At 34.4% G+C, this 23,817-nt stretch overlaps 2 protein-coding genes across 5 annotated transcripts in view; one reads left to right on the forward strand and one right to left on the reverse strand.

Annotated features, from left to right (window-relative positions):
* Nucleotides 1–19,440, forward strand: part of LRRC40 (leucine rich repeat containing 40) — an 82,317-nt gene extending 62,877 nt beyond the window's left edge. For 2 of the 4 annotated variants that reach the window (XM_037826930.1, XM_037826931.1), the window contains exons 13-17: nucleotides 2,219–2,329; nucleotides 4,218–4,295; nucleotides 13,322–13,507; nucleotides 14,105–14,143; nucleotides 15,124–19,440. In XM_037826930.1, coding sequence (XP_037682858.1) covers nucleotides 2,219–2,329; nucleotides 4,218–4,295; nucleotides 13,322–13,507; nucleotides 14,105–14,143; nucleotides 15,124–15,229 — 520 coding nt within the window. In that variant the 3' untranslated portion in view covers nucleotides 15,230–19,440. Of the gene's footprint in view, nucleotides 1–2,218; nucleotides 2,330–4,217; nucleotides 4,296–4,386; nucleotides 4,464–13,321; nucleotides 13,508–14,104; nucleotides 14,144–15,123 lie in introns of those variants that run through there. The other 2 variants (XM_037826932.1, XM_037826933.1) reach the window with 2 other exon arrangements.
* Nucleotides 5,296–23,817, reverse strand: part of LRRC7 (leucine rich repeat containing 7) — a 618,288-nt gene continuing 599,766 nt past the window's right edge. Inside the window, exon 29 of the transcript XR_005215335.1 lies at nucleotides 5,296–5,403. The gene's annotated coding sequence lies outside the window, so the exon portion shown is untranslated. The remainder of the gene's footprint in view (nucleotides 5,404–23,817) is intronic.

Here is a 23,817-nt window from a genome sequence, read left to right on the forward strand (position 1 = left end):
GATCTGGCAATATGTCATTAAATATTCCCTGAGGCACTTCTAACATTTGTTCTGAATCGTATATGGGTTTCTTCATTTATTATTTTTTTTTTAAACTCTCAAAGTACAGTTAAACAAGTAGTTATAGGGCAAATTTCAAAGTATGGTATGGGTTACAATTACACAATTTCAATTATTTCCCAGCTGTTCTAATACACCAGAGGCTAAAAAGAAACATCCGTAAAATATTTCAGCAGTCACAATCATTTGCAAAATCCTATCTTCTCTGTTACTTCTCCTCCTCCTTATTTGATAATTCTCTCAATCTTCTGAAAAATAAACTTAGTGATTGAAATAAACTCACTAAATTTGTAAAAATAAACTTTTATAGAGTCTCAGATATAGCCCTGGGTATTCTTTAGTGTTTTCAGGAATATTGTTGGTTGGGGCTCAGCATACTGTAGCAAGCTGCAATATCAAGTTGAAGCTTGCATAGAAATAACATCCTGAACAGCCTCTTGACTCTATTTGAAGTCTTACTGAAATAAGATTCTATTTGAAACCTTATTTTTTTACATTTCTTTCCCCTCTTTTGGTCAGGAGGGCATTGTCAGTCCCACCGTGCCAGGGCCAGGCTCATCCATGGGAATCATGCCCCATGTTGCCAGGGAGACTTACACCCCAACTTTTACATTTTTAACTTCGAAAACAGACATTAGAATTTTTTGAAAGGTTAAATTTTCCCCATATAATGAAGTTTTAGAGGAAGAATTTTAAGTCTCTCCAAAGCCAGGTTCAGAAATTTTCATTTGGGACCCTGTTAATGAATTGCCAAGCCACTGGATTTTTTGGCTGATGATAAAAGCAAAATTGACTAAACCTTGTGAATATTTTCCTCCCAGAAAAGTGTTCTTCACTTGCATTGGGTAGAAGTTGTTTCTATTATATCTTGTTTAAAACATCTTTATTGATGTTAATTATAGCAAAATTTTACCTTGCAGTGGAAACAACCAGGAGACAGGATAGGACAATGATAAAGAAATTGGGCACTGGTCTCAATTACTTGTGTCTATATTCCAGATGTATGTACTGGTAGTGTGGTTTGGGACAAGTTAACTAGTTTTCTTAGTTTTCTCATCTGTGAAGGAGGGATAATAATAGTATCTATAAAAATTAAATTAAATGAATATCCAAATATAGCATTTAACTAGTGCCTTTTGCTTATTTGTCCTAAGTATTCCCATGTTGTATATAATAATTTAAACATCTAATTTAATTATATATGGTAAGGTTGATTATGGCAATAAAACTTTTCCTGTATTTTATATTGTTTCTTGAGGCCATATTTCCAGAAGAATTACTAAGTCAAAGGGTATGGCTCCTAATTTAAATACCAAAAACTTTCCAAGAAACTTTCAACAGTTACACATCCCAACTCATTCTTTCACTGCATTTTCTCTAGCACAGCATTTAATATTTTTTCTTGCTTTTTTTTTAATTTGCTAATGTTGACTAAAAAAGATGTGTTATAATTTAACTTTCATATCTTAGCAAATCATACACTAACATTTCTTGTTCTTGTAGTTAAATTCATAACATACATAAAACTACTAAGCTTGATTAATTAGGGTTACTTAGAAAAGTTTAATTCTTCCTTTTTAAGTCTTTAACTGAAGCTGCCTAGTAGTGGTGGTAACACTTGCCCAACCTAAGAATTGACTTAGTGTTTTCTTATAACTATGATTAAATGTAATGATAATTTTGATAAAAAGTACTATACTTTACTTTTCAAAAGCTGACAATATCATAATAACTTTAAAAAACATTTTAAAAGTACCCAAATACATAATATTATATTATGCAGGCTAAAGAGAAAACTACTATGCTACAGAATATATATCTAACAATTTAGTTTGTGGAGTCAAGTCTTTAAGAGCATAAAGTATAAAAGTTGCCTAGATTGGGTTTTTCTCTTTTGTACCATAGTTAGTTTAAATGCAAAATAAATAGGGTTTTTAAATCAAACTTCAGCACACTGTTAAAGACAAACTATTAAACACATAATAGTAAGGCTATTTTTAAAATGAATCTTCTTGAAATTTTTGTGGGAAAAGTAAAAGTTACAGAACTTCTTAATTGGCACAGATATTATAGGATTTTTCCTCTATTGTCTGCTTATAGTTTTAAAGTTCTGACAGTGAATTCAAGTGTTAAAGTCTTAAATTTTTTTTTGTTTCAGGATTGTGGAACTGAAGGACATGGTTTCTGATGTCAATCTCAGTTTTAACAAGCTTTCCTTTATTTCACTGGATTTATGTTTGCTTCAAAAATTGACTTTTTTAGATCTCAGGTATTTATTGATACTATTGCTTTACGTTTTTTTCATTATAGCTTATCTTTGGGTTTTGCCTAACTTATGCCCTTTCCCTATTTTTTTATTTAAGTACAGAAATTGGTCTTCAGTTTGTTAATAATGTTTCAGGAGAAATCTAAAATTAGGCATTAAAGAAATAGCTTATCAGATATCTAGAATATGTAAGCCATTTGCAAACCAAGTGTTAAGACATAAAATTATTTAAAATATTAGATTTTTAGAGTCATGCCAAAGCAAAATTACAAATAATGCATGTCATAAACCTTCACGATAGATTATAAATAGTTGACATTTTGAGTGGTACAGCAGTAAATTGCAGTGGTGTTTATATTATTGTAGCTCACTAACTGGTATTATTACTCAAAGATAAGAAAGAAGCTATATTTCATTATGTCCCAATTAAAGTGACAGTATAAAAAATGTCACAGTTCTTTGAGGGTAATAGTATATGTCACAGGGATAGATAGCGTCATTTATTTTCTTGGACTTAATTTTATTTGTAAAATATATTTCTAATGCCTGGGTGTCCTAGTACTTACCCCTGTTACTACAGTGTGTTTAGTTTATTTAAAGTATAGCTCTGCTTGCCTCTGCTCAAATGATAGTCAAATAATAATAAGCTAAGTTCTATCTCTTTCAGGATTTGTTTTTCCTGTAGAATTTTTTTTTCTTTTATCATGTTTGGGATTAAAGCAAATCTACTAACCCTGCTCCTACTAGATGTGGAATTGCTTCGATTTGCAGGTGGCAACTATACTGGCAAAGCAGTTTAAAGCCACATTTTAATTCAGTATTAATGAAGCAGAGAGAATGAATCCATGTCCGCATTGCTGCTTTTTTTCCTTCTGTCCCTTTCTCCTGTATATATACAAAGCTCTGTCTATAACTGCACCTAGAAGTTTCTAATTAAAAGACCTAAATCTGCTTTCTGTGGTTTGATATCAATAGGTTTAAACTCTCAAGGGAAAGGGTAGAAACTGGCAGTGAGTTATTCAGCACAACTTAATAAAGGCAACAACTGGAGAAAAATACAGAGAAAAAAAAGAATATTGGTTGCACTGTAGAAAGTACGACTCTATCATATTAGACTTGGCTCTTGAATCCAAAGAAATAGTTGTATAAAGGTTTCATTTCTAGATAGCCATCTAGCTGAAGGTAATTTTCTCACAAATATATTCTATTATTTGGTAGTTATACTGCCTTTTGAATCCTTCTCTCTTCTTATTAACCTTTCTTCTAACATTGTTCCCTAATTCTTCCAACAGTAAATGAAATTGTGTGTACTGTCATGTTTTCATTGTAAGATCCAAAAAAAATATGCATTATACAAATTGAAATTCTAAACTTAAAGTAGAAATGGACTTGCTTAATACCTATAGAGTAAAAACAGATTTTTAAACATATTTAATCTCTTTATCTTCCTGTTTCATTTTTTTTCTATAATTTTTCATTCGATTTGGATTCAGAGTTCATATTTGTATGAGACACATGTATTATCACCAGTTGTTTATTTAATATGGTATTATACCATGATCTAAAGGGCCCTGACTGTGAGGAGTATTGCTGAGCCCAGGTTGAAGAAGACAGGGATTAGTTTATAGCTTTTACCTTGCTAAATCTATTAAAGAGTTGGTTATGTTACCAGTTGGTTGCATATTGGTATTATTTAAGAACTAGCCACTCTAATCAGATACTTGAAACAGCTGACTGATTTCAGAATTCTCAGAACTCAGCTTTAATGACATCAGATTAAGGATTGACAAAGTGATCTACACAATTTTTTTTTGTCGAAAATTTTACTTATAAATTAAAATTATAAAAGTTTTCAAACTTTATAAACCCTTTACTTTTCTTTCCCATTTAGAAACAATTTTTTAAATTCTTTGCCTGAAGAAATGGAATTGCTGATAAGACTACAAATGATCAATCTTTCCTTTAATAGGTAAGAGACAGACCAGACAAATCTGTGACTATTATTCTGTGGAAAATCTGTAGGTCCTTCTTACTGAACGTCTCTCTTTTCATCTCTACAGGAAGAAAACAACAAAAAAAGCCATTAATAAAAAGTCCCCATGTTTATTCTTTGTTTAACTGTCCAGATGATTGTCAGATAATTCTGCTTAGAATTGAAAATCATGTTGCTTTCCTAGAATTTTCACAACTGATGTCTAGTATTTTTTGTTCTTTTTTTTTTTTTTTTTTTGAGAACCCTGTAGCCAGTAGGAAGACAAATACGCAAATAAATAATATAAAATTGGTATTGTGGAAGCATAGTGCATAGAGAAAGGTGTCTCCTGAAATTACCTGAAGGTAGAAGAGTGTAGTATTGAGACTGAGGCTTGAAAAATAGATATTGGCCATGCACATAGGGAGAGAGCATTCCAAGGAGAGCAAAAAGCATGTGCAAAGGCACAAAGGTGTGAGAAAATATTGTGTTTGGGAAGCATCAGGATGTGCAGTATGGTTTGGGCCATGAAATTTAGAAAGTAGAGAAGTAGGGTAACAGATGAGGTTGGGCATTGTTCCAGTTTGCTAAAGCTGCTGTTATGCAAAATATCAGAAATGGATTGACTTTTATAAAGGGGACTTATTAGGTCACAAATTTACAGTTCTAAAGCCATAAAAGTGTTGAAACTAAGGCATCAACACAAGGATACCTTCGCTGAAGAAAGGCCGATGGCGTCCAGAACAGGCATATAAGCAGTAGCCTTAAGAGCTTTCTATGCCAAATGAAAATTAGAAGTTATTTCACATACACTGTAAAAATACTGCAGATAAAATTAAGAGTAGCTGTATTTATTGGGAACTTATTATCTGCTGACACTGTGCTAAGTGCTTAACATGTATTATCCCACTTAATCCTTACAAAAATCCTGCATGTTAGGTTCTGTTATGTCCATTTAAAAATTGAAGATCAGAAGCTAATTAACTCACCTAAGGTTCACATAGCTAGTAAATTATAGAGCTGGAATTTGAATCCAGGTAGTTTGTCTCTAGAACTTGGTCTCTCAACACTTATGTCTTGTTGCTTCCCAAGATGAAAGCTGATTCTGGTAATAAAATAATAAAAATATTAGTAGCTGATATTTACTGTGTCCCAGATAACTTTTCTAAGGTTTTCAAATATATTCATTCAATTCTTACAAGAAATGTGATGTTTAGTACTATTATCTCTCATTTACAGATGAGGAAGCTGAGGCACAATGAGGTTAAAGTAACTTGCCTAGATTCATACAGTTAGTACACGGTAGAGTCAAATCAAACCCATTCAGTGTAGCCTCAGAGTCTGTGCCCTTAACCTGTATACCATCCTTCCTCTCAAAGATAAAGATTTTCAAAGACTCTCAAAGTTTAGAAGATTTTAAGACTGTGGGCAGGAAGGCCATTGAAGAGTTCTAGTGATGTTGTGCCCATTCTCTTCCCACTGTAAGGCTGCACCTGCTAAAACCAGGCCAAATAGATCTGGGACCTTTTGCTACACAGTTTGTAACTCAGTTGGGTTATTTGAGTAAGTCAACACTGTCTGTGCTATCCATTCCTGTAATCTCCAGACAAAGATCACAGTTCAAAGTCCATTAATTTTTATTTTCTCATTCAAACCTTGAGTAGGTTCTAGGCTTCTTCAATCTTAACTCTTACAAGTATTTGCCTCCACTTTCCCAAGTCCATTTTTCTAAGCCCACTGGAATTTTCCTTACATTAGAGACAACTCCTCCATATCATTCCTACAAAGTACTCTCTGTACTTCGACACCAGGGAAAGTAAATGAGGCTGGAGAAAATGGGTTATTAATCTTGTATATTTGTGGCATTACAAATTCATGACCCCCACAATCAGGTAAGTCCTCAGTAATAACCTGATTTTGACACTCTTAACTCACTGGAGCTTTTCCTTCTCTTGTCAGCCAGTCTTCTGAAAAGATTAGTTTTCCTGATTCTATTTCTTTATCATTCATTTACTCCTAAACCCACAGTTACTTGGTTTTCACCTTTATCTCTTTAATGAAACTTTCTTTCTAAAGTTATATTGTAAATGTATTTTAGAGTATCTATTGGATTTGTTTGCTAGTTTCAATTAGAAGACCATGAGAGTGGACAAGATCTTTATGAAAGAGTACAGAAAGGGGAAAAATAATGACCAAAAGATAGACCCTTGACAAATACTAACATTTAAAGAATGTTATGTAATGGGGGAAAAAAAAAAACATGAATGATACTGAACAGAAACAGCAGAGAGGCACTGGTAGATCCAGATATACATTTTTTGATAGAGTATAAGGAAGAGAAAGTTACAAGAGAGATACCAGCTGGGTCAAATATAGCAAGAACATCTAGGAAAATAAGGCCTGAAATGTGCCCAATGGTCTTCTAGATATTCATAGGTACAGGTAACAAAACTTAAACTAGTTTGAACAAGCAAAGTAAATTTAGAATAATCTGATTTGATTTGAAAACAACTAGATCTTTCTTATCCATACACACAAAAATAGAAAATTCATAGTAATTACTGGTTGACTGGATGAGGGAAAAGAAGGAATTAAGACAGCTTCCCGATTTTAGGCTGATAGGTGGTAGTGCTTTTTACTCATATGGGTATTTGACCAGAACCTTCTGTACTTCAGCTCACTAATCTCCACCCCCCCCCGCCCCACAACAATTTTTCTGCCCTATGCAGACCTTCAGTTCACTGATACTATAACTTTTCCTGTCTATCATTTCTTTACTGTCTATCATTTCTTTACTGTCTTTACTGTTTCTTTACTGTCTGTGCTGTGTTCCTTGTTCAGTTTAGATTTCCTTGTTCAGTTTAGATTTCATAGGCCCATCATCCAATCCTTCCTTTACCCTCGCTTTCTTGCTCCTCTCTATTGGTCACACTTCCATGTACATGTACATGTGTGTCTATTGGTCACACTTCCATGTACATTTCCTACAAACAAGGATATTAACGTATGTCATTAACTTAACTGCAGTTAATTCAAGAAATTTAATATGGATATAAAGCTTAAATTCTATATTCCAATTTTTCCTTATGCCCCCTTTGAGCTTTTCTCCTCCATTCTTAGATCCACTCCAGTATCATATATTGCATTGATTGCCATTAACTCTTCATTAACTCTTTTTTTTAATTATTTAAATAAAAAAAAAATTTTTTTTCAAAAAAAGATATACAATAAACATTTTAAACAAACCATAACAAGGGAGTAAGAAAAAGCCACCTAACCTAAAATAACTACTTTACTTCCAACATGTTCTTACTCTACCCCAAGAAAATAACCTAATATAGCAACATTTCTGTGAACTTGTTCCTACCATACCCATCAGAAATTAACAAACCATAGTCATTCCTGGGCATTCCCAGAACATTAAATTTACCCACAATAGCTTATCTGTTCCTACGGGTTATCGTTCTCCCTTCATTAGTTGCTCTCTATCACTAGTTCCCCTACATTCTACATTATAAACCGTTTATTTTAGGAGTGTGTTGTTTAACATCCAGGTGTTTGTGAATTTTCTATCTGATGGTTATTGACTTCTAATTGTATTCCACTGTGGTCAGAGAATGTGCTTTGAATAATTTCAATTTTTTAAAATTTATTGAGGCTTGTTTTATGTCCCAGCATATGGTCTATTCTGGAGAAAGTTCCGTGATCACTAGAGAAGAATATGTATCCTGGTGATTTGGGATGTAATGTTCTATATACGTCTGTTAAATCAAATTCATTATCAGATTGTTTAGGTTATCAATTTCCTTATTAGTCTTCTGTCTGGTTGATCTATCTATAGGAGAGAGTGATATGTTGAAGTCTCCCACAATTATTGTGGAAACGTCCATTGCATCCTTTAGTTTTGCCAGTGTTTGTCTCATGTATTTTGTGGCACCATGATTGGGTGCATAAACATTTATGATTATTATTTCTTCACGTTGAATTGTCCCTTTTATTAGTATGTAGTCTCTCCTAACATCCTTGCATTTGAAGTTTATTTTATCTGAGATTAGTATTGCTACTCCTGCTTTCTTTTGGCTATAGCTTGCATGAAATATATTTTCCATCCTTTCATTTTCAATTTCTTTGTGTCGCTGTGTCTAAGATGAGTCTCTTGTATGCAACATATTGATGGTTCATATTTTTTGATCCATTCTGCCAATCTATATCTTTTAAATGGACAATTTAGTCCATTTACATTCAATGCTATTACTGTGAAGGCATTTCTTGAATCAGCCATACTATCCTTTGGTGTATGTTTGTCAGATATATGTTTTCCCTGTCTCTCTTAATGTCCTTTAAGGAACCAATATTGACTCTCTTTAGTACTGAACCTTTCTCCATATCTCTCTCTCCTGTCTTTGTTTCTCTGTTGGTAGTGCTCTCTTTAGTATCTCAAGTAGGGCAGGTCTTTTATTAGCAGTCTCTCAGCATTTGTTTGTCTGTGAAAAATTAAAGCTCTCCCTCAAATTTGAAGGAGAGCTTTGCTGGATAAAGTATTCTTGGTTGGAAATTTTTCTCTCTCAGAATTTTAAATATGTCATGCCACTGCCTTCTCGCCTCCATGATGGCTGCTGAGTAGTCACTACTTAGCCTTATGTTGTTTTCTTTGTATGTGGTGGATTGCTTTTCTCTTGCTGCTTTCAGAACTTGCTTCTTCTCTTCCGTATTTGACAGTCTGATCAGAATATGTCTTGGAGTTGGTTTATTTGGATTTATTCTATTTGGAGTTCACTGGGCATTTATGCTTTGTGTATTTATATTGTGTAGAAGGTTTGGGAAGTTTTCCCCAACAATTTCTTTGAATACACTTTCTAGACCTTTACCCTTCTCTTCCCCTTCTGGGACACCAATGAGTCTTACATTTGGACATTTTATTTTATCTGTCATATCCCTGAGGTCCATTTTGATTTTTTCAATTTTTTTTCCCCATTCTTTCTTTTGTTCTTTCATTTTCCGTTCTGTGGTCCTCCAGGTCACTGATTTGTTTTTCAGCTTCCTCTAATCTTGTACTATAAGTGTCCAGAATTTTTTTAATTTGGTCAACACTTTCTTTTATTTCCATAAGATCATCTATTTTTTTAATTTATTCTTGCAATTTCTTCTTTATGCTCTTCTAGGGTCTTCTTCATGTCTTTTATATCCTGTGCCATGCTCTTCTTCATGTCCTTTATATCCTGTGCCATGCTCTCGTTGTTTGTCTTTAGTTCTTTGATTAATTGCTCCAAGTACTGTGTCTCCTTTGATCTTTTGATTTGGGTATTTGGATTTGGGTTATCCATATCATCTGGTTTCATCACATGCTTTAAAATTTTGTTGTTTTTGGCCTCTTGGCATTTGCTTTACTTGATAGGGTTCTTTTAGGATATGTAGGATTATTCAAGGATGAATCTCTAATTTGTCAGATCTACAGCTTGGTGGAGTACACTTTAACCAGCAGATGGCATCCATGAGTCACCTATTCCCCTCACGTCAGTTCTCCCCAACTTTGTCTTTGTGGTGTGTAGGGGTCTGATTCTTGTGGGGTCCAATTGGTGCAACAAGTTTGGGTGTGTTGTTGGTGCTGTCCGCCCTGAATGTGGGGCGTGTGTCTGAGCAGTTAGGGAGGGAGGGCAGCTTTAATAATCAAACTTCCCAGGTGTTCCTGGAGATTTAAGGCTGTTTGCAAGAGTCTAAAACTTCATTTCGGTCTCGCCACAGATTGTCTCTGCTGCTGACCCACCCATGTTTGGTATTGGCGTATGGTCCCTGGGATTTCTGAGTGGGTCCCTCTTCCAAGCTGTGCCTTTCTAGGGCCTCTGCTGAGGAAGGGTTGTGCAACATCATAAATGTGTGCTGTCCCTCAAGGGAAGTTCTGGGCTTCCGGGCCGTGTGGGTGCGTTCCCAGCCTGCTGTAAGGATGGCTGTGTGGGGTGTGTTAATTTCCCCTTTTACACACAGCTCTGCCTTCCCAGCTCTGAGGAAATTAGCTATGAGTGCATGAAAGGCTGTTGTCCACACCTGACACTGTGGCATGTGTACGTGCCACTGGAAACACCCCTTGTCACACAGGGTTTCTTGGTGTAGCTCTGGGCTGTGGCTCTGGCCCCGGGCAGGAGCATTCCCAGCCCGCTGGGAAGATGGCTGCAAGGGGCATAATTTTTTCCCCTTTTGGTTCACCTCTGCCTTCCTGCCCCGAGACAATTAGCAGTGGGTGCACGAAAGGCTATCTTCCACGCCAGATATTGAGGCGTTCGCACAGCCCGTTCTGGCCACGCTTCACTGTGCAGTTCTCGCTGCCATATCTGCAGCTGCTTTTAGGTTTTTTTAAAAAGAACTAGCCGCTTCCAAATGCCATCCCTCGGTTTCCCCACACTGCAGTGTGGCTGCTGGATATTCAACGTCTTACTCACTCGTTTCAGAACGCAGACTCCCGGTTTCACCAAGTTCATGGTCCCTGTGGATTTAGCAGACCTTGTCCAGCTGGTGCATAGCTAGAACTGGTGTTCTGGATCACTTTCTGGCTTTTATCTAGTATTTTTCACAAAGATTTTTTTTTTGCCCTGTCTCTCTTAGCTGCCATGTTAGGTTCTCGGTCCATAGTATTTTCTTATATTCCTTTTTTTTATTCCTGTCAATGTCAGTAGTAATGTTCCTAGTTTATTACTGATTTTAGAAATTTGGGTGTTCTTTTGTTCATAGTCTAGCTAAAAGTCTAGCTAAAAGTTTGCCAATTTTGTTGATCTTTTCAAAGAACCAATTTTTGGTTTCATTGATTCTGCTTTCTCTATTTCACTTATCTCCACTCTAAATTTTATTTCCTTCCTTCTGTTGGCTTTGGGTTTGCTCTTCTTTTTCTAGTTCATCAAAGTGGAAGCCAGGTTATTGATTTGAGATCGTTCTTTAATGTAGGCATAGCTACAAATTTCCCTTTGTCATTATCTATAGCTATCTTTTTTACCTTTCCTTCTATCATAGTAGAAGAGTCCCTGTTCATTTCAAAGGCCAGTCCCCTGAGATATGTTCTGGATCCCAGCCCCTCTTGTTGCCTTTCCTATCCTTTTATCATCTCTTCTATAGTCATCTCCTTTAGCAGATTCATCTCAGACTTCAGACATGCCATAATAGCCCATTGTGGAGGGTCAGCACCTCCTCTTTCAGTTTTATCTCTCAGCCCATCTTCACAATTAACTTTAATTAATTCTCTACACTCCACTCTCACTTTCCAGTTACCTCCTCATTCCATACAATCTGGCTTCCAGCTGATTGTGTTGCTAAATCTATTGCTACAAGTCTAGTCTCATTTTACTGGCCTTCTCAACAGTATGGTTGACTATGCCTTACTTTATAAAGCACTTTCATCTTTTGGTTTCCCTGATACCACATCTTCCTGATTTTTTCGTCTGCCACACTGATAGCATCAAACTCCTTAATCCTATATGCTTCACTCTTTTTTTTTCACTATTCCTCTGCTTGAACTTTTAACTCCAGCTAAATTAGTCTACTCACTGACATTTATCTAAACATTTTCACCACTATGCCTATGTTCATTTGAACAAGCCTTACCACCAACCTGTAAAATATTGTGAATTCCTTCTAGATAGGTGATATATATCGAATGGGGGGAAAACTGGTATAATTAGGTTCATAATCAATATAAACAGATGAAGTGCTTTTTCTTCTAAAATTGGTAATAGCAGTTGATGGTTCACACATACTTTTTTAAAGAACCTTCCTTAGATGTACAGACTTAAGTCTAGCATCGTGGTTCTGATGTTAATTTTGTATCTGACAACTTTTCAGAACTCTCTTAGTAATCCTTGTAATTTGTCCATTGATTATCTTGGGCCTTTTATGTATCTTGTAAATCATCTGTAAATAAGGAGAGTTTTGCCTCTTTCAATTTGTATACTTCTTATTTCTTTTCTTCTGTCTTATTGCTTTGATGAGGACCCTCTGGTACTGTATTGAACTACATAATAGCAGATATACTTGTCTTGACAGTGATTTAACATTCCTTTATGATGATGATTGTTCTAGGTGCTTAGTTGCCAATATTTATAAAAGTAAGAGACATATACTGAATTTAATTGAGCTCTAAATATTTTACAATTTTACTAATAATTTTCTCTTTAATCCAAGTCTTATTTAGTTATTTTTAAAAGTTTTCCAGCTATATAGGACTTTTTTTGTGCTTTCTGTTACTGATATCCAATTTATTACAGTATGACTGTACAATATAGTCTGCATGATATTCTTTCAGATTAATTGAGACTTCACAGCCTATCAAGAAGCATTTATTCTCTATTCATTAGATATAAATTCTATGTAACCGATTAAATTCTCTTTAAATATGCTATTTAAAATTTAACTGTTATATTTTGCCTATTTTTTTGCTGCTTTAATAGTATTTGAGAAGACTGTTAAAATCTTCAATTATAATTTCATCTTTCTTGTGGCATCTTCAGGTTTGCTTGATGAAAAAGCCGACAGCTTATGCTAGTTCGTCATCTTTTCAAGAACCAATAGTGCACTCATTTTTGGAAGCTTTGGTTAAAGCAAAATACAAAACTCTACTTTTGCTTAACATTTTGGCAGTGATTCTCTATCATAAGAAGTAAAAGTGAGCCAAGGAAGAATACATAGAGACATTAATATAGAGAATCTCAGGATTTCCTGGTCTCCTGAATGTGAAAAGGAAAACATGGGAGAACTTATTCCAAACTTTTGTTTGATTTTATATAATAAATAGAAACAGTTAAAAGTCCATCTACAGCATATATCTCAAGGTTTCCAAAATTAGTCCTTTTTCTTTATTTTCTAAAAAAGTTGAAATATGGGACTTATACCAAATATAAAATAACTTACAACTAAGGAAGACATTACCTCACAATATCAAACTTTAGATCATCTATTTTAGGGGATGATTTTGACCTCTGATTCCAGTATATTTAGGTGTACTGTTTATGTTTCTTTTTGGTTGCTTGCTTATGTATTAATAGGTTCAAAATATTACCTGAAGTTCTGTATCGTATCCCCACACTTGAAACAATTCTAATTAGTAACAACCAGGTTGGATCTGTGGACCCTCAGAAAATGAAGAAAATGGAAAATTTGACCACACTGGACCTTCAAAATAATGATCTCCTACAAATTCCACCAGAGCTCGGTAATTGTGTAAACTTAAGGTAACTATACCATTCTTAGTTTTTCCATTTATTTGATTGACTTGTTGAAAGTGTTTTTTGTTTGTTTGTTTGTTTTTTCTTGTTGTGGTAATCTTGTAGGAAGTTGAAGTAATAAATTTGTTATCCAATTAAAAAAAATAATAGGTAACAAAACCCAGAACACAGAATCCCAAATCTGTTTTTCAAATTCTACCAAATATATTTTTTAGCTTCTTTTATATGGTATAATACTATATATAAATAAAGTAAATAATTGTTGCTAGAGGTACTTTCTTCATCACCATGTGTGTTTATAACCTGAAATTCTACTTCATAAAAATATCAGGGAAATACAAACTCCTTAGTTTTGCATACAGAATTTTTCAAAATCTGCTTACAGATTATGACCATTCCATTTCACGTCCAAAATGGTCTTTCTCACTCTTTGCATTTGTTGTCCCCTCTGCTTGAAATGAGTTTACCTTGCTTTCATCAGTAATCAACTTAAATATCAACTTTGGAAACCTTCCCTAACCTCTGGGCACAGTTAGTCTCTCCTATATTTCCCACCCTGCTTTGTTTGGATTCATTTATACCATGTCTTTTTTCCTCCTGTAGAAAAGAGAATCCCAGTGCCTGGTACATAGTAAGCATTCAGTAAGTGCTTATTAAATAAATATAAAGGGAGTTGGAGATGTCAACAGAAAGTCAAATAATTAGGCAAAATGCATCAGAAGTAATTTGAAACTACATAATAGCTTTGCATTTTTTACTTTATGGGGACAGCACTGACATCTGCCCTGGTACCTTATATTAGTAAATTATAGGAGAAAGTGAATAACTTCTTTGGCTAGAAGTTAAGAAAATCAGTCTTTGTAAGAATTCCTAAGGAACATAGAAATTTGTGAAGGTATAATTTAGATCTAGTGTATAATATGAATTTTGTGTAAACACTTCAGCTATTAAAAATTAACATAAAAGTTTCCTTGTCTTACAGTTGAAGAAATTTCATTAATTATGTAAAGAAACAAAACCACAAGCTCTTAACACTTAAATTGAACCTCATTTCATTTCAGACCATTTATATATGTATCTGGTCAAGGGAGGTATAGAGAGCCAGAAATGTGTTAATGTTTTCCAGAGGGAGTTAGAAATACATTTATTACCTTATAGCCCTGGCACAGGTACTTGTCAGTTTGCTCATTCTAATATTTGTGTAAATCCAATTTGGCCATTTAGTATAAGATTGAGAAGAGGCTGGGTAGAATGGTGGTTTAAAAATCACAGCTCCACCATACAGAAGCTGTATGATCTCAGACAAGTTTTCATACCTCCCTGATCTGGTATTTCCTCATCTATAAAATAGTAATATAATGCTACCTACATCATAGGGTTGTTAAGAGAATTAGAAGAGACAATCAATGTCAGTTACCTAGCACAGCACCTTTCACAAAATAAGTATTCAATTAATATTGTTTTAGTTATTACTGTTGTAATTCCCACTGTTTAAATGCTCAGATTTGAAAAGAAACAGAGAAAAATATACAATTTTAATTTTTAAAATTCCAAATGAAATTACAAGAAAAGCCTCTCTAATGAAAAATATTTAAATCCTTTCTCTTTCTTTTTTTGTTTAGAACATTACTACTAGATGGAAATCCATTCCGTGTTCCTCGAGCAGCCATATTAATGAAAGGAACAGCTGCTATACTGGAATATTTGAGAGACCGAATTCCTACTTAAATCGAAATTGTTTTATAATCCTAGTCAAATTAGTTCTTAGAAGGATGTAACATTTTCTTTTAGTATCATCCTAAAGCTGATTGCACTAATTGATCTTTTATTTCCCCCAATATCACCTAGCCATTGATATAATTGGCCTGGGACATATTCACTGCCACTGAATATTTTTACACTGACGACTATTTAACATTTTTCTAATGTCTTGTGTACATTTATAGTGATGATAACCACATGTAGTGTTCATACACTGTGCTCTGAATGTTTTCCATGGGATTTATCCTAGTCACTTTCATTCTCTTATAACAAACTGTTCTTCAAAAATGAATTTTTGTTTAACATGGTTTAATATTTTTATAATGAAAAATTTTTGTAGAAGTGTTTTTTTTTTTTTTCCAGTTCTGTTTGTTTTACATGTAGTGTGGCCAATTGACTTGAATATAATGATCCAATTTCTACCTTTTTATTAGACATAAAATTGATTTGTATTTTGTTAAATACAGTTCTTTGACATTTAGAAAAATAAGACTTCATTATCTGTGACTTTTGTTATGGGGTTGGTCTCATTACAAGTTTTAATTAACATTACTATTTTGTTTTTTTGTAGTCTAGTTGAAATCTTTTTTTTCTAGCTATTGGGTAGGTCTATTTACCCTGCGTTATGAAATCATTTTTATCAGAGTTGTTAATATCACAGAAATGCCATACAAGATAGTTATTGATGGAAAAAAAATAGAGAAAGTATTGCTGTAAATGCATTTGCAATTTTGAATTTAAACTTGTAAAGTTTTTTTTTTTTTTTGTGATGTCTTAGTACTAAATTTCCATACGATAATCTAGTACTTTTAGATTCAAGAGCATTCAAGAAATCAGTCTGCATATTTTCACCTCAGCTACACTGTGAGCATTTTTAAAAACTTGATGTCCCTTAAAAAAAGAAACATTATTGGAGACCATATCTTATTAATTCTATCTCAAATTTGTTATTTCTAAATGTGCAGGAATTTAGATAACAGCAACAGACAACAATTAGTAGCATATTGCATGGAAATCTTGATATATACTGTGCATAAACACTAAGCATGCGTTTGTATGCCTAACCTGCTCTGTGTGTGTTTGGATCCAACCCTGTGCATCTTTTTATTTTCATCACCTTAACTTTAGAATTTGCTTACAAGCTTGCTAAGACCAAATTTCTAGTTGTGCAGCAGTTTTCTAAAGGAAATTTGTTATAGGCAAATCTGATTTTCTAAAAGTCAAATATAAAAATTTTTGTTGAAAGCAAAAATATTAGAAGTAGGCTGATTGGTCATTATAAAATTAAATTTAACCATAAGATTCTGTTAAGCAGTTAATTCAAAAGTATGTGTATCAATTTGTGTGTGTGTGTGTGTGTGTGTGAGTATATAACTTTTGGAAGATTGAGGCATGCTCATATTATGAAAAAAATCAGTGCTAATAAAAATAAATACTATATTTCATAATAAAAGTTGCATAGTCAATATTTCAGATTTTCAAAAAAAATTTCAAATATTATGTTTATGTTTTTTGTTTAAAAGAAATATGCCCTTTTCACTACCACAACTTTAAGACCAAATAAAAAGTCTGCTTTGATATTAAACAAGACACATTACAGTAAGGTGACATTTTATTGTTTATACAATAAAGAGACTTTTATGTTATTCAAAACACTTTTTTTAAATACTGAAAAAGTTGAGTACACCAAAGCCGAAAAATGGCTCTGCTATATACTGCACAGCATTATTTTAGTCCCTGTATTTTGTATCTGTACAGAAAGCATCTTCAGAATGCATTCTAATCACATTGTATACCTTTACCGATTAGTGTTAATACATAAAATAAAACTGGAAGAGTACAACTTGCATTTGCAAATTAACTGACAGTAATTAATTTCACTGATTCAGTAAACTTAAAATATAGATTCATAGGACTTTTTGCACATAAAATGAAGCAGCTTTCAAGGTTGTTATGGTCTAATACTGCAAAAAAAAAAACCATTAAGTACAGTCACAATCTATGTTAATAAAGTAAATATGTCTTCATTCAGTTTATTTACATTAATATGTAGTTCAACTAAAAATTACTATTGTTTGTGATACAGTAGTCTTTTAGACACATACAAAAATGACAATTTTATATATATAATTTAAGCTCAAAATCACAATTATCTCAAAATAGTAATTACAGTACAGCCATTTCAATTAAACATATCGTGATAACTTTTTATAAAATGGTAAAATTTTTTATTAAAGTAAGCAATTTGTTTTGAATTGGCTAGAGTACACCCAAGTAGAAAACCTTAAATGTTAAGAGGTGTTTCCCGCCCCCTCCCACCCAAATTTGTATATAACCACCTAAGCTAGCAAAGAGACAGAAAAGGCCCCAATTTTTAAAGTTTAAGCCTCTTTTGCTATACTGCTGTGGCTTGTTGATATTTCCATAAAGCTTTACAAGGGGAATGTCAGTAAATTATGCAATGAAATGCATGCATTAATATACAGTATGTCTACGTAAAATGTTAGTGCTTACTAATGCACTTTAAAATGTTCACAAAGACTGCAAAAGAAAGCATAAATAAAGAAGTACTTATTAAGATCTACTAATCACATATTGTAAACTTGAAAACTACTTGATAATATTATGGAATTTCTTTGAAAGCAGATCCCAATTCAAGTTCTTTCTCTGAAGGAGTTCTAGTTACTTGGCCTTAAGATGTCACTGTTGTGCTGCACATATGGTAATGGAATCAGATATCAAAAGAAACAGGAGTCTAGAGACTGTCTTCATTTTACTAAAATAATGGCCTGAAGTTGCATTGCTGCTTGGGAATTTTTCTTAAACCTATGGAAGAGTGAAATACTTCACTAAATGACCTCACTTATGAAAAATGGAAAATCTGTGTGTATGTGTGTGTTTTTAGCATATGGGAAAAGATAAATCTACGTAGGTGGAATCAGAACTTCTTTATATATTACTAAAAGGATTATGTCAAACCAACCAAGGTTAAAAGTAATCATTATAAAATACTTTGGAATCAAAGAATAATTTTCATGGATACTTTAAAAAATCTGAAATCCTAGTATCTTTTTATTTATAATGCTTAACAAATCAATTAAAAACCTGTCACTGTCTTGGTTTAGCAATGCTGCTGATAGTTGAATTATGTCCTCTCTAAATAGAAAGAGACCACAGCTCATAGTATGGTTTACTTATATACAGACGGGAAGGGGTGTGCTTGGGTGGTTATAAAGTGAGAAAAGTGAAATTACAGTACTTGCAAACTTATGCTTACAGGGTTATTTGTGATGGTCTTTGAAATTTACAAATGGAATTTAGTGGATTTACCCCTGATTTTCAGTTAAACTTTGAAAAACTTCCTCTTTCATATGAAGACAATGTCCTCATTGTTATGCTACCTTGAGTCCCTTGAACTCAGTGAGAACAAAGAGAAACAATTTGCTTTTTAAACAAAAAGTGTCTGATTTGTCTATTAATTATCTTTTTTCTTCATTCCAAACAGAAAATAGTAAGGCTTGCATTTTTGAGGAGGAAAATGTACTTGAGGGTGATAAAAAGGGAAATGCCTAAATATCATAAAGCAGAATTCAAACACTTATTGCATTCCATTGACACTAGGTGTCATCAAAACTAAAATGATTTCCTACAGTAAAACTTATACAAGATTCGTTACAGACCTGAACAAATGCATTTTCCACATTCAAAGCCATTAAGAGTCCTCTGAGTGGAAAGATTCTAGAAGTATTGAAAATAAACACTTTTCAATTACATTCTGAAAATAAATTTCCTTTCTAGCTAATATGGGAACTGCTTTATGCTATCTGCCTGAGAGTTGCATCTTGGTTTTCCCATGGACCTTCCAAAACATAAGATTTCCTGACTAAATAAGAGATGTTCTTAGTAGGATGGGGAAGAGGAAGAGGAGCAGAGAGATATAAAGAAATGTGATTTCTTTTGTCCATTTGCCAGATGCTTTCCTTTATGTAGCTATCATAAAAGGTCAATTGACCTGCATATCTGGACATTATTTAACCTCATTACTTTAACTGTGCAAAATAAATGTGCAAAGAAAAACACCTATGTATGTGTCTACATATAGACACAAAACCTGAGTCACAATAAAAGTTTTTAATATAAGAAAACTTTTCTTAATGTAGGAAAATAACCTCTAAAGGGCAAAAATACCTTTGTACAATATAAGCAGCTACCTTTACAATGTCAGTGTACTTAAGCATCACATTTTATAAGACCCAGCAAAAAAGGATCATTTACATTTGATAATTTTCTTAATTAAAACTGAGATAACCACATTTTTATTTCTATCATCTATTTTCATTCCCCTGAATTAACTTTTCTAAAAAGAAAACATTCAATTATGAGTTCTGTTTTATTTCTGAACATTCCTGCTTTTTTCTAAATATTGAGGACATAGATTTAGGGTTGCTAAGCATATAACTTAGTGCCAAGCCACAATGGAATTTTAAAATCCAAAATAAAATGCATAATCTATTACTAAGAGAAGCATTTCTTGAAAAAACATTTTCTAGACTGTGTTGGACCAGTCTACATGAAGCTAGTCTCTTATTTGCAGGCTCCCTTTCTGCAGACTTAATTCTAAAAAAAAAAACAAAACAACTTTTCCAAGCTTCATTTCCTTAGTAAGTTTCCTTAGCTTTCATATGTGAACAATAAATTGTCCCAACTGAAGCTTCCTTGCTCACAATCCACCATCAGTTACCATGTCCTCTCTTATCTCTTCCTCACAGGAGCTCAGTGCTCTGGGATGGCTCCTTTGCCTCGTGTCACTTACTATTCACTACTCAAGGAGAAAATCTGCTTAAATGTCCCCACTCTCATCATTAGACACTGACTTAATCTAGGACATACTTATTCCCTGGGCTATATCTCCAGTGCATACTGAGGAGATTTTATAGAAAATTCAATGCTAATCTTCTGTATGCTGCTCCAGCCGGCCTTTGTCATTATGCATTTATGTAAGTTAAATCCCTGAAGCGTAGGGAGAAGGGGACACCTTCTGAATCAAAACCTTCAGTCCTTGCAACTGTGGTTGGGGCGGGGGGTGGGAGGTGGCTTTGAATACTTATGTCAATAGTTGAAGGGAATCTGGGCAGTGCTCTCTATTCCTGTCTTTCCTCACTAAGGTCAGTAAGCTTGATTTGGGGATAAGATGACAAATGCATGCACTAGAGTAAGAGGTCAGCCAAGGGAACTGTCGTCTCTCCCTGCCTTTTTATATGACACTTTCCTGAGGATCCCTGAAAGGATTATTGTGCAGAAGGCTCAAAGCAGAGTCAGACTTTACCAGCAGATTTGTTGCCATGGAAACCAATGCAGAAACATGAAAATATGACAAGAAGCTGAGGATTAAATTTGGAGACAATTGATAGGGAGTTGGTTTCTACATGGCAATATGAGCTTTGGGAATTAAAAAAAAAAACCAGGGTATTGTATGCCCATATCAATGAAAATGGACAAATGACTTGCCAGCAGCAGGTCCTGAAGGCTATGGTGTGGCCAAGGCAGGGACAGAGTAGTAAGCATGCTGTAGTTTGGATAAGGCAAACTAAAATCCAGCCCCATCATACCTGGTGAGGTTGAGCTCTTCAGCCCAAATGTTAAATTAATCATGGGGACAAAGGTGCCTTTTGTAAAGGCACATCTATGCTTAGCTTAAAGGCAGCCTGCTATAACTATTCAAAACTTCCAAAGCCAGCAGACACTACCTGACAAGATTACTGCACACATCATATAGATTATTGCTTGAAACATCTTCCCGAATATTCCAAACTGAAAAACCAAACTTGCAAATCTGTGGCCTCTGTGAGCAGGGCAGCTATTGTAACTAACCTAGAACTTAAATTATAATAAATTTCTCATCAAGTAACAGTTACTTCACTACACCTGATACAAGTCTTCCCAGTGTACTCCTCTCTGTCATTATGGAGTTGATAATAAATTGATGAAACCAGGAAAATCTTTAACAAGGATTTGGGGTTTCTGCCCCAATCTGTAAAAGGTAGACCTATATTTTGTACATTCAGGGGCTCCTGGGAGACATCCCATCCTATGCCCAACCTTTCCAAGGGCTATTTCCCGAAATACTACAATTAATGTCTCATTCTTATGACTTCAAACCTTGGCCCATATTTAAATGCATTTACCCTGAGGAGATGTGCAAAACTCACACTATAAACTCACTTAATGACTTGAGTTGACCCTTCCTAGAAAGCTAGTTTGCAAGTAGTAGCGACATCCTTTACCTGCCACTCGTCCCCGTTCGCCGAATACACAAAAATTGAAAAAAAGAAACAGCCAGCACCAAGGCTGTGGGTAGGGATGGAGACCAGGAAGTAGGAAATAAAGCCATCGTTGGATAGTTCTCTCTAGGGTAATCTTGCTGCACATGGTGTGATTAAAATATGCTCCCTGTACAGTGTTCAGTACACTGGACATAGATTTTACTAACAATGCTTATTTCCTTTCTTACTAATGACTTCCTATCCTATCTGTTAGAGTTCCTCACTGAATCCTTTGACTATCTCAACAGGGTTGTTGAAATGCCAAAAGCCCATGAACTTCTGTACTCTTAAGAATACTTTTGGGGCACTGAAACCCAATAAAAAACCTGAATTTTCTACCACCTGCAGGGTTTGGGGGGAACCTTGATAGCACATGCAAAACCCTAAACAGATTTGAGTACAGTGATCTTCATTGTGTTAACAGAATTTCTCATATCAACATACCTGTAAATTTCAGGATTTGGGATTTCAATGCTTCGTTTTTGTAGGTAGGAAGCAACTGAATAACCTAAAGCAGAACTAAACTTTAAAGTTACATGAAACAATGCTTTCTACTAAAGATAGTAAGCAGATCTCTTTCTGAGATAGGCAAATAAAACATAAGTCTTTACAAGCACAAATGCCTTCAAATTTGACATAGGATCAGAGACTGCTCTTTTTGTTTCTGATATGGTCTCTTTAAAATCAGACAGTGATGCCTAGAGAAAGACTAGCTGGTCAGGGCTAAACTAAAGCATGATTGGCTTTTGCTGTGACTTTCCACAGTGCCTCTCAGTGGTAGATCATACCTTGGACAAACTTCAACTCCTCCAGGCTGAGAGGCCACCTGACACTACTCTATTAGTTTTACCACATCCATTCATTCCTCAGAGAAGAATCTGGAAGACCCATTGATCATAACAAATCTCATAACATATTGAGAATTTATATTTGACTCCTCAAATTTTTAAAACAATTTGATTCATTCTCTTAACTTGCTTCGAGTTTATATAAGTGATTTCCTGATACACCTTGTACCTTCAAGAGTTATAGATATAACTCAGTTCTCTATAGTTTATCCCATAGATCGGTACACAGTTCACAAAAGAGCCAACCTTGACAATATTAGGACATTTATTGCTTTCAACTAGCACAGGTATTTGGAAATCAGAAAAAATGACTTTTGAGTGAAATGATGATGTTTATGTAAGTAGGCATTATGTTTACAGAACTGATTTTTAAAAAGGATGGCTTTCCCATGTTGACCACTTAATATATGTAGATACAGGGCTTTTTTTCAATAACTTTCAACTTTGATCACCAGCAATCTGCCCAAAGTGATACTCAAAGGTCAGGAGCTCTTATTAAGTATTTGAAAAGCACAATCTCATTTTCAGATGTAAGAATGCTGCAAAACTCATTGCAAATATTTTTGATAAACTCACATTTTGTGAGTTGATTTACAAAACACTAAGTTGCTTCAAAGGTAAAACACCTCATGACCAGACCATGGATGATCTCATTCACTTTTTGCATCCATCTCTATTTTACAGTCACTGTCCCACCTCCATGCAAATCCTAGCCTGAGTAAAAATTCTTGATTTTAACCTCAAAGAGCACATGAAAACTTTGGGATTTTGTTAGAAATAAAACCATACTTGCTATTTTTTCTTGTCTATGTAATGTCTGAAGAGATTCTTCCCCTAGGATGACTTCTGGTAAGCTGGATGGCTACCACTTCTTAGTACTTAGAGATGTTGCAAGGACAGCTGAAGTTGTTAGCATTGGAGGAGCATTTGAGAAGTATCTAGTAGGAGATGCCATGTTGGCATTTCAGTTGTCTGTTGAAATGGCATGTCATAAGACTTGATCTGTGTCTGCATGGTTCCAAGCACTCTGTAATTTTTCATTTCCTAGAAAATTTTATCTTAGGCACTGTTTAAGCCACATTTCTTACTAATCTCTAATGGAGTCCTGTTCTGTACTTAAACACAAAGCATCCCCTAATAGTGTAGAGTTGGCTAACAGTAAAGAGTGTGGTCTTTGCCCTGTGTGTAGGTGCAAGGTGTTAGAATATACAAGTCCAGCAGTGCTATATACATTTTTTTCTTAGGTGTTTAAAACACAAACCCTTTTAAAGCAAAGATTTCAATGGATGCTAAAAGTTAACTGTTTATTCTGTCCTCTCATAATGACCCCTTTTAAGTGGCACAGTAGGCCTTTGTTATGAAGCCTTGAGATGCCTCCTGGATT

This window comes from Choloepus didactylus, chromosome 2, assembly GCF_015220235.1.
Source record: "Choloepus didactylus isolate mChoDid1 chromosome 2, mChoDid1.pri, whole genome shotgun sequence".
In the NCBI taxonomy this organism is placed as follows: domain Eukaryota; kingdom Metazoa; phylum Chordata; class Mammalia; order Pilosa; family Megalonychidae; genus Choloepus; species Choloepus didactylus.